Source organism: Uranotaenia lowii, chromosome 3 (genome assembly GCF_029784155.1).
Source record: "Uranotaenia lowii strain MFRU-FL chromosome 3, ASM2978415v1, whole genome shotgun sequence".
Lineage (NCBI taxonomy): Eukaryota > Metazoa > Arthropoda > Insecta > Diptera > Culicidae > Uranotaenia > Uranotaenia lowii.
The window spans coordinates 173,256,330-173,268,515 of record NC_073693.1 but is presented as its reverse complement, the minus strand read 5'-3'; the positions used below and the strand labels follow the sequence as shown (position 1 = coordinate 173,268,515).

Genomic DNA, 12,186 nt, shown 5'->3' with positions numbered 1-12,186 from the left:
TCGGTGAGGGTTAAAGAGTTGAAAATGAAAGACGGATAGAAGATCAGAGGAAAATTCTAAGGTGGTGAAAAGAGCGAAGAGCATTTGAAATAGAAGCTTGACGACATGCTAAATTCTTCGATGGAACGATATCGCACAATAGAAGACTTAACAGAGCAACCACATGCTAAATTTTTTGTCCGTTCGACACATGTGCACACTTCCACATATCTTTTAGTGAAAAGTTAAAGTCTATATTGAGTCACTCGAAACATATTCCACATTTTTAAATACAAACAAGATAAAATGGAATAGTTTAATTTAATTATCAATCAAAAACAAGTACTCACTCAGCTCTAGTTTTAATGTTAAGAGCTGTTCCTTTTCCTAAACCTTGATAAATACAACTTGCTGGCTACGATGCAAATTTTTTTTCTTCAAGCTATCTTTAAATTCAGGATACTTTTTTCTTGAAACATTCACAGTTCTTCACAAATTCTTTCATCAAAAAACTTCTGTCAGCTTCGAGCACAGCCTACCAAGTCTCTGCATACCCTTTTTGTTTTTTTTTTTTTTGGTTAAAGTGAATTGGAAGTTTCTAAGCTTGCGTTCGTATACTATTTTAAAAAAAATGTTAAAAAATTTGTGAAGAAAATCAGGGTTAACATCTAAATAAATCAATTTACGAACGTCCAGTAAAAATGCATTTCATGTGTAATGCAATGAATTTAAAAATAAAAAAAAAGGCAATTAGCTTCAAAAGCCGACCTTGAGATCTGAGCTGCACTGCTGTGACGTCGGAAACCTGAGTACAAAATCTTCCACGTTGCAATGATCAAATCTACCGGAACTTCAAAGATTGACAATACGTGGGGACAATTTCAACCAAACCATTTTTGGTAAGAGCAAAATTGTTTAAGTCTTGCCAAATCTGTTGGTTGCTTCGATTCTGTTCCTAGGTAGGATAGAAGAGATGTTAGTAAAAAACGACAACAAATCGAAAAATATGTACAATATTTACTATGAAACAGTTTTTAAAAAATATATGAAAAAATTGTGAAATTTGTAAAACTAAATCCGAAAAAGTAATGAAATTTTAATATTTAGCCCCTGTTGCTATGCAATTTTTAAAAAGGTTGTTAAAAAAAATTTCCTAAACGATAAATTTTTTCATAGGGTAAAAGTTGTTTTCAATCATAAAACTAAACTGCTGTAAATTTTTAACGAAAAAATTGGATCTAAATAGGGGGTGATAACCTAAAAATGTTTATATAACTTCTATAGTCGTTGTAATCCTAAAAACATATCATCATATCAAATCACAGAAAAAGCTACAATCGATAATATTATTAAATGTTTATCAGCTACTAATGACACACATATTTTTCTTTCATTTTCAGAAACAGTACAAGCATTCGATTCACACCTGCGGGGGCCCTCGTTCGTAATGGAACCACCGCCACGACTCGAGTTTTCCAATTCTTCCGGAGGCTGGCTGGATTGTTCGGCCTCCGGAAGCCCGCAGCCAACAATCGATTGGCTCTCGGTGGATGGCACATCCGTCGGGGATGTCGGTGGAGTGCGACGGGTTCTCCGGAACGGCACGCTGGTGCTGCTTCCATTTCCTGCTGCCGCCTATCGGCAGGACATTCACAGTACAATCTATCGGTGCGTAGCATCGAACACAGTTGGACGGGTCATCTCGCGAGATGTACAAGTTCGAGCAGGTAGGTCGCTGGTAATCTGTGTCCCGAATTGAATAATCCACACCAATTGTCTAAGATGCATCATGGGTCGCTGAAAGCCGGAAAATTAATTTTGTGGGGTCCACACATGTTTTGACAAATCAGAACTTATACGCTTTAAGCATCTTTTAGGCATAGTTGCTTGTGTTTGTTAAAACAATCAAACGTGCATGGGTCACATAAGAATGCGCCAAGGAAGCCTTCTCTCGACCAAACAACAATAATCCAACCTTATAATGGACCAGAAAACATACGCAAAACAACGGCCATAACTGAACCCACAAACAACAACGGCAGCTGTCGAATTCTCCATCATTCAAGGAAGAAGCAAAAAATCCCCCACTTTCGGGGTGGGAAAATGTTCCGCTTGAACACGATCTCAATCACATTATAAACGAAAATCTCGAAGTACGTGATTGGAATTAATTCCTAAAATTTCTCTCGTCAGTCCTCTTCAAGCGCTCAGTTGGGGGTGTTTTGCTGTTTTTTTTTCCATTCTATGATGGAGTTTTCTTCGACCCAGAGATCGAATAAATCGAAAGTGGCGGGACGACGCTTCTACCAGTAGCCGGAGGAAAGCACTAAAGAGGAAACTCTAACTCAATTTCCAGGGCAATTCGGACGTCACGTCAACGACGCATGACTTTGGGGACGGTGATGGTGAATTGAACGAAGCGTGTAAGATTTCTTCCAAAAACTTGAGCAAAGAGTAATGGGTAATGACTTCCAAAACTGTTTGAGGAGAATTTATGAGGAAAAATCTATGAATCAAACCTAATGATTTTTTTTTTGAATTTTTGCTTCTACACAAATTACGAAATATATCGTAATTGCGATAAGTTAATACATAATTATTTGAAACTGTGGACTCATGATTACATATACATAATGTAAACATCCATCTATTGAAAACCACATAACATTCCTGGAAAATCGCCTTTTAAGTTTTTTTCAAGTTGTCTAGAAGTATAGACGTGTAGGTAATATAATAGAAAAGAGATGAGAATTGAACTAACGCGATCTACTATCCTTTTCACAAATAATTTTGTTGTAATTGACATCAACATCAAACCATTAATATCATCTCGAATTACTGAAATACTCTCTGACGAGTTTTCATCTACGTCTCGCAAATAATGCCGTTAATTTCAAACTCAATTATACTTCATACTCGCACAAAAAAAAATCTGCATTCCGTTCGCAGTCGTTAAATGGAAGAAAAATCATAAGTGAGCAAACGGAAAATCCTGCCATTCCCGCGAAACGAGTTTCGGCTTTGACATTTTTTTTTGTGTTGGTCCCCATTAACTCACTCCTTCTGCTTCTAATTGGACTCCTTTCTTTGAGTCTTTGATGACGGTTTTTATTTCCTAGGACCAAAATCAGGACATTCAACCTGTCAACTTCATTCCGCCAGAACTTTTCAATAAGGCCTGCCGTACTAAAAATCGTCATTCGGCCTGCCTTTGATTCATTATCGAATAATTCAGGACAATAATGATCTAGAAACAGCTCGAAAATCGAACACACAATCCTTTTCAATGTAAAGCAAATTTGATAGACTAAACACTTGATACAGGATATTGATTATAGTGATTAAAATGCATTGAATTTAACTGAGTGAATTGTAGTTAACACATTGTGAGGACTGTATTCGAAACAAAATGTAACACTTACATTTGTGAATAACTTTTGAACGGATGGATGAAAATTGATGAAATTTTCAGTGATACCTACTACCTGATATAATGTTGATATGTGCCGAACTGTACTTTCTCGACGCGTTATCTCAGGAACGGATGAAGCTAGATACATGAAATTTTCTTACTTTTTATTGAATGAGAAGCTCTAAAATTTCTCATTTTTAGATTTTTGAATAGGGTTACTAGAGTCACCCATCAAAAACCTTTGGATTTATGGAAATCGGTTCAGTTGTTCTAAAGATACAGCCAAAATAATAATCTGGGTCTATATGATCCTAACCGACTAATTGTCTTATTTTTGAACGGCAAAGGAATGTTGATATTAAAAATACATCACAGAATGACCATAAAAATAACACTGAAACTATACCCATACAAAGCTGAAAAGTTGTGCTTTTACATAAATCAACCAGTTTCCCTCTAAATTTTACTAGGAGAAGTGTTTAAAACTGCATTGACAACCACAAAAATTGCTAAATTGAAACCAAATTTTGTTTAAGTATTTAAAACTCAACTCACTTCAGGCACAGTAATTGAAATTTCTCTTTAAAAATTTATGCTGGAGCTTGACTTCCCTGATGATAAAAGCAATTTCAGATTACGGTATTATTTTTTAATAGCTAGTTTAAAATTTGACTAAAGTTTATAGGTGATTTGGATAAAAAAATGCGCAATCTGGACAAGATGCACCATTTAAATATTTCACTGAATATTAACTTTTCAACACTTTTAAAGATGCCAATCGCTATAGTTTTACCACTAATAAACATATATAACACTGCGCCACATTTCCATCAACTTTAGGCTCGTGTCTTTACTGCATAGTTAGTGATTAATACACTGGTTGTGAAGGCGCTAGCATTAAAAAATTACTCCATGTGTTCTAATGACATGTAGAAAAATATATAGAAATTTCATTTTCTACCAAGCATTTTCAGCCTGCTTCAATTTTTTGACGTGCAAAAGTATAAGTTGCTATGGTGTTCAATTTGTGTTTTGTTTTCTTTCGAGCAAAAAAAGGTCTCGATGTTTGAAATGTTCTAGGTTCATTGAGCTTTCAAATTTGAGGAACCAAATTTGATACATACCTAAAATAAAAATATTCCAAACATTTAAATGTTATAATTAAAAAAAATCCTAATAATTTGAAAATGAAGTTTAACATTTTTTAAGAAATTATTTTAGCAAATGTATGAAAGTCATAGATTTGAAGATTTTCAAAACAAAAAGGTTCTTAATTTATTGAGGAAAAAAATCGCAGCTCTTTGAAAAAAGGATCTTCCGGTGGTAATCTCGGAATATTATTGGAGAATCTACTCTTAAGATTATCTGAATTTTATTCTATATTCCCCTTGGACAAAATTTTCAAAAGTTCGAAACCCTTTGATAATTAATTTTAACGGCTTTATCGGTGACTTGTTATGTTCTCTTAGTTAGAACATTTCAAGATTTCAAAAATTATAGATGAATTTTAAAAATTTGAAAAAAAAATTTCAAAATAGTTGATCCGTGCTAAACAAATATTAAGTATGAGATGAAAATGCCTCTAAAAAATTTCTACCCGCTCATTTTCAACACCTATAGTTTTACATAACTCTTCATGAAAAATATTTACGAGTTATCCATTGAATATTAGATGATTTACGGTCAAATCGAAATTTAGTTATTGGTATCATTACATGATCGGAAATGATGAGCTAGTTGGCGCCAGAAGCTCAAGGCTATCAATAATTTTCCTCTACGCAGGTGGATTTATATAAGCTTATCAGCGGTTTTACACTTGTACGTCTACTTAGAACATTGCGTATCAAATGCGCTTTGTACTTTGAGTAAATCTTACTTTTAAGTTACGTAAATATTTTTTTCACGCCTATTTCTTGTAACTTTTACAGCTCCTCTCGTAACATATTATGCCAACAGTTAAGGTTTTTCCTTACCTGTGAACTGTTCTGCCTATTAATAAAGGTCTTTTTATTCATCAGCCATCGCAAAATTATTCTTTCAATGATGGCATTTGTAATTGACGACAGTGATGGTTTGAATCATTTGACTTAATTTTGAATCATTTGCTTATAACTTCTTTTGAAAACATTTTTCCCAGAAATGATGTTCTAAACTTTAGTAGAACTAGATCTTAGCTGCAACTTTTGTGACCAACACAAACCTGTATCTCTTATGCCTTATGAATGAGAAATCGAAAAGTTTAAATTTTTGAGCAATGATCGTAATCACAATCATTTGGATTAGCGGGTTGGATTAAATCCTACAATTCATACCACATTGAAGATACATATTTATGACATACAAGAAAGTTGTAGCTTAGATCTGTATCTACTAAAGTTTAGAACATCATTTCATGGAAAAATGTTTTCAAAAGAAGTTATAACCAAATGATTCAAAAATAAGTCAAATGATTCAAACCATCACTGATTGACGAGTTATTTAATATTTCCCTTAACGTGTGCATTAGACTGGCCCAAATTTGTATGGGATGATTTTTACAAAAAAATTTTCAACGCGGCACCCCCCTGATTGGTGCATTTAAGTGAAAAAATGACTTTCTGAAAGTTTCAGCACGTTTGGCAGAAGCACGAGCTGGCGCAAATGACTTGAAATTTGTATCGAGATTTTCGGAAAAATGTATGAAAAATCGACATTCTTTCACTCTTGGTATTCTAAAATACGTTACCAGTATGCTAGAAAACTCAGAATTTCAGGAATTGTAGTTCAAACAATGATAAACAAGTTTGTAGAAGATTGTGACGCGATACAAGTTGACTGTGATGAGTTATTTGCAATTGAATGTGTGCGCATTTCATCGATCTATCGTGAACGGTGTAAAGGTGGATTATTAGTACTAACTTGATCGCATTGTCACACAATGAGGATAACAGATAGAAAGTTTGTGTCCTAGGCAAAGTTTTAGCTTATTTTATGACAAATATATTTGCAAAAAGTTGAAAGAAAGGTCACAAACTTTCTATTTGTTATTCTCATTGTGTGACAATGCGATCTAGTTAGTGCGATTATTAGCCCATACACCGTTCACGATATATGAAAGAAATGCGAAAAAAATCACACACTAAATTGCAGATAACTCATCACAGTCAACTCGTATCGCATCACAATCTTCTACAAACTTGTTTGTCATTATTTCAATTACAATTCCTGAAATTCTGAGTTTTCTAGCATACTGGTAACATATTTTAGAACACCAAGAGTGAAAGAATGTCGATTTTTCATACATTTTGCCGAAAATCTCCATACAAATTTCAAATCATTTGCGCCAGCTCGTGCTTCTGCCAATTGACCTGAAACTTTCAGAATGTCATTTTTTCACTTAAATGCACCAATTTAGAGGGTGCCGCGTGGAATATAGTGATTTTTTCTGTTATGGGCCAGTCTAGTGTGCATTTTAAACCCAGTTCCCCTACGTTCAACGTAGGTTTTGTCACGTCTAAAAAACTGAAACAGAAAGCATTTCTCGGCATGATAAGTTTTAATACTAAAATCGTACTTAAGTTAAACAAAGCCTTGGGTTTGGGCCATAATTGTTAAGCTTTTGAAAAAGGTAAAAATGACATATTTTCTCGATGTTTGTAGTAACAAGATTTCAACCCATTATGATCCCTCTAAACTAAGGTTGCCTGATTGACCGGTTTTATCCTTTTTTTTTTTGACTTTAAATCAATCTTTATTCAGGGATTGTTGTGTGGTTACATATATAATTTTAAGTGATACAGAATCTTCTTTTCAGCTTTAGTGGAAATGTGGTTTTGAGATTGTTCTACATTTACAAGATTAAAATATTTTCAAAAAGTTTTGTCCAATCATGTGGAATTGTTCAGTTTTGAAATTTTCAAAAAGCTACTTATATCTACTATGTACAGAACCTAATACTACTATTTACAACCTATCATACTATTTACACTCTAATCTAATATATACAAATTTTGAATTAATGTGTGTTCGGATGTGTTACATTTTTGTACAAATCTGTTTTTAGTGTCGGATCCACTAACTGAATGTCTGCTTCTTCATGTAGATGAGAAATCCTGGTGTAGCGGGAACGATTCAAGATCATTCTTAGGGTCCTATTTTGCGCCACTTGGAGTTTGTTCCTGTGAGTTTGGGCACTGGATTCCCATACCGCAGATGCGTAGTGTATCGCTGGTGTGAAGATTTGTTTATAGATTGCCAGTTTGTTGGTTAGTGAGAGCTTTGACCTTCGACATATGAGAGGATACAGGCACCGAACAAGACTTGAGCATTTGATCAAAACCCTTTCGATATGCGAGCGGAATAACATCTTCTCATCAAACAGTACTCCCAGGTATGTCACCTCGCTGGACCAGTCGACCCTTGTGCCATTCATAACCACTGTGCATGTAGGCGGAGGTCTAAGTTTCGGAGATTGTCGGTGTAGAAACATTATTGTTTTTGTTTTGGCTGCGTTTATTTTAATTTTCCACGTATTGGTATATTCGACGAAGGCATTGAGGCATCTTTGGAGTTTGTTCGTGATCTCACGAGGAATTCTACCCTTGACGGTTATTGCTGTATCATCAGCAAAGAGGAAGAGTACTCCGTCATCACCCAGAGGAGGAATGTCGGATGTGTAGACGTTGTATAGGATCGGACCCAGTAAACTACCTTGTGGAACTCCTGCTGGGATGGTGAACGTGTCCGAACAGCAACCGTTTAAGGATACTCTGAACGACCTTTGTTGAAGGTAATTTTGGATGATCTTGATGAGGTGAAGCGGAAAGTTGAAATTTCTAAGCTTGTATATGAGTCCATCATGCCAGACATTGTCGAATGCCTTTTCGATGTCTAATAAGGCCATTCCCGTCGACTTGGAAACAGCTTTGTTACTTTTGATGTTATTCATCACCCGAATCAGTTGATGAGTGGTTGAATGGCCTTTTCTAAATCCAAACTGTTCGGAAAGCAGGATGTTATGGTCGTCAACAAAATTAAGAAGCCTATTAAGAATTAGCTTTTCAAAAAGTTTGCTCAACGATGAGAGGAGGCTAATGGGTCGATAGCTTGAAGATGATATTTGTTTATTTGTTTATTTGTTTATTTGTATAAAAAATCAACGGATCATATGTTGATCCAAATGATAACTTAATCCTAAATAATTTATCAAAATTAAAATTCACTCGACACAGTTCTGGACACGTCTAATATTTTCCTTCGGAACACATTTCTCGAAACGTCAAAGTCGAAATGCGCGGAAAAACGATTAAAAGTTTTTAAGATTCCGACAAAAGCGCTGTTGGCCCCATAGTTGTTCAGACGAATGGGGACGTAGAGCTGCAAATGCTGGTTTCTTAATCCTCGGGGTCGTACACTGAGAGGGACAGCCTCCAGCAGCGTGGGTGAGTCTATTCTCGATGTCAGCAGGTCAGCCACAACCAGAGCTCGAGTAGCGTTCCTACGAACTTGAAGCGTGTCCAAGTCTATAAGGCGGCAACGATTTTCGTAGCTTGGCAGACGAAACGGATCGTACCAATTCAAGTGACGTACCCAAGTAACCATAAGCACTAAAACATAGCCCTTAATCAACACTATATTCCCATATATAACTCTGTATTAATGCTTGTTTTGCACTATATGCGTATATAATGCAGATTTAATGCTAAAAAGGCGAAATAGCGGGCTGATTAAATGCTATCACAACATAGCCTTTAATAAGCATTACAAATGCTGAATTAGAACACCATCAAAACGTCATTTTTCGCAAGCCGTATAAAAGCATTAACAATGCATACTTAGAACACATTTTGTTTATTTAATTATTATTTTTTGAATAATTAAAATGAACAAAAATTAAATAAATAATTATTATCTGCAACATCAATCAACCTGCTGAATGAAGGGGGATTATATATGCCTGCTTAATGAATTCTTCTGAGTCTCGAACCGAGGATCCCGCAGCAGCCTTTATCTCTCCTTGCGCCTTAACCATTTCGACCTCTCTTGATGCTGATAAGGTGGGTGAAAAAAACCGTACTTCAAGTACTCTTCGGGTCACACCACTCGTAATGCTTATTAACTTTAGAGCTACTCTATATGTGCATATAGTGCTATCATTAGTGCTAATTTCTTTATTGCTTCTATGCATTAATAATGCTTATATAAAACAAAAAAGCATTATGAATGTTGATTTAATGCCAACTCGCATTAGAAATGGTGATTTCATGCTAACTTGCATTAGAAATGTTGATTTAATGCTGATTCAGGGTTTTGGCTTAATGCTTATGGTTACTTGGGTAGAGCAAACCGCAGGAAGCGCCGCTGGATAGCCTCGATTCGTTCAGCTCCGTTCTGATAGACGGGGCACCAGACAGCTGATGCGTACTCGAGAATGGAACGAACTATGCAGCAATAAAGACTTTTAAGGCAGTACACGTCTTTGAAGTCTTTGGCCATGCGAAACAGGAATCCAAGGTTTCTAGAAGCTTAGTCAACAACATAGTTCGTGTGAGTCTTGAACTCCAGCCGTTGATCGAGGATGACTCCTAGATCGTTGATGTGTTCTACTCGGGTGATGGTTCCGCTTCCAAGGATGTACTCCGCACGAAGAGTGTGCCGCTTACGGGAAAATGATATAACCGAGCATTTGCTGCGGTTCAACGGCAGGCAGTTAATGTCGCACCAGTGAGCAAATACGGAAAATTGCTGCTGTAAAAAGTCGATATCGTCTTGGTTGTTAATGGCGTGAAAAAGTTTCAGGTCATCAGCATAAGCAAGTTTTGTGCCTTCAAGGAGCGAGAGAGCGTCATTGAAGTAGATTACGAAAATTATCGGTCCTAAATGGCTTCCTTGGGGTACTCCTGAGGGGGCAGGGAATTGCCTGGAAAAGGATTCACCAGTTCGAACGGATAATTTCCGTCCCGTTAGATAACTCCGGAACCAATCCAGTAGAGATCCACAGAATCCTAAGCGTCCGAGCTTTGCGATAGCAATATCATGGTTCACCTTGTCGAACGCAGCTGAGAGATCAGTGTAAATGGCGTCAGTTTGAGTCTTCCTAGCAAAGCAGTCTTGAACGAACGATGTGAAGCTCAGTAAGTTGGTAGTTGTGGATCGTTTATGCATGAATCCATGCTGGTCGTTGGAAATGTGAGGTTTGCAAAACGAGAAAACAGGATCCATAACGACCAGTTCAAAGAGTTTGGATATAGCGCATAGAGCTGATATCCCACGGTAGTTGCTAACATCTCTCTTGTCCCCTTTTTTATGGACAGGAAACATATGAGCTTCCTTCCACAGTGAGGGAAAAATTGCGTTATCCAGCGATGATTGAAAAATATATTTGATGGGAGTCAGCAAAAGTGGCATAAAACGCTTCAAAAAAGTTGCTGGTATACCGTCCGGGCCCGTTGAGGTAGAATGTTTCAACTTTGCTGTTGCTTTCAAGATGGCTGCATCATCAATTAGGAATCCATTCAAAGAAGAACCCGGAGGTAAAATATTCCGGACAGCCCTGGCTAGTTGCTCTGAAGAAATGCCCTCGGTGGTAAAAACGCTTGAGAATTTCCCGGCGAAGAGCTCACAAATTTCGGGGTCGGAAGCGGCTGTGTTGTTGTCCAGGAACATGTGGGACGGAAGCCCTGTTTCTTTCCGCTGATTTTTTACGTGCTTCCAAAATTTTTTCGGACTGGTCTTGAAGTTTCGCTGGAGCCGATTAAGATAATTCTGGTAGCAGCGCTTACTGGTCTTTTTATAAGTCGAGTTCAGTTTGCGGTATTCATTCTGAGCGTAGAGCGACTTTTGCTTGTTATAGTTACGAAGGGCACGTTTTTTAGCTGTCTTCAGTTCCCGCAGTTCTTTAGTGACCCACGGAGTTCGTAGATTAGCACCTACGCTACGTTTCGGCACATGGCGATCGATGGTGTAATTAACGATATTCGTAAATTTCTCTGCAGCTGCGTTGGGATCAGAAAGATCGAGCTCGACTTCCCATTCTATGGATTCCAGAACGCGCAATATAGCCTCGGTATCCATATTCTTGAAATCGTTATAGTAAGACGTTTTCTCAATGGGAGAATGTAACCTAGTGGCACCGAGTGAGACCACTAGAGCTGGGTGATGTAGGACGTCTTTGACGAGTGGAGCGGGAGCTAAATCGATCGTCGGAATCCTGAACCCTTCGTTAACAAAGCAGAGGTCAAGCATCCTACCGTTTTCGTTTTCAATGTAATTTATCTGACGTAGAGTCGCTGTGCTTAAGGCATCTAAGTAGACACTGCAAGGTGCCGTGAAAGAAGAACGCGCAGGATCTGGAAACAGGAATCCGCCTTGTGAAAAGCACCATTTCAAGCCAGGCATGTTGAAATCGCCGATGACGAGGATGTCATCTTCAAGAGAGCAAATGGAACTGACTTTAGAGAGGCTACGTGAGAAAGATTCGGCTACAACCAGGTCACTGGAACGATCAGGAGGCACGTACACTACGCACACATAAAGTTTCCGATCACCAATATCGATGCGGGTCCAAAGAATTTCCAGATTTAACCAAGAGTCGTCTTCAATAAGCATGGCGGGGAGTTTAGATTTAACAGCCAGTAACACACCGCCTCCGGTCGATTTTTTGCTGTTGAGTGGACTTCGATCGCAACGAAACACTGCGTAATCAGAGCCGATAACCTGACTAGATAGAGTGCGGTCGTTGAGCCATGTTTCAGTAAAAGCGATAATGTCGTAGCAGGAACACGAAGTGGCGAGGAAATAGTCAATCAAGCAAGAAT

At 37.5% G+C, this 12,186-nt stretch overlaps 1 protein-coding gene across 1 annotated transcript in view; it reads left to right on the top strand.

Moving 5' to 3' along the window:
* LOC129752853 (cell adhesion molecule Dscam2) overlaps nt 1-12,186 on the top strand; it is a 507,703-nt gene that overhangs the window by 312,486 nt on the left and 183,031 nt on the right. Inside the window, exon 2 of the mRNA XM_055748639.1 lies at nt 1,380-1,706. Coding sequence (XP_055604614.1) covers nt 1,380-1,706 — 327 coding nt within the window. The remainder of the gene's footprint in view (nt 1-1,379; nt 1,707-12,186) is intronic.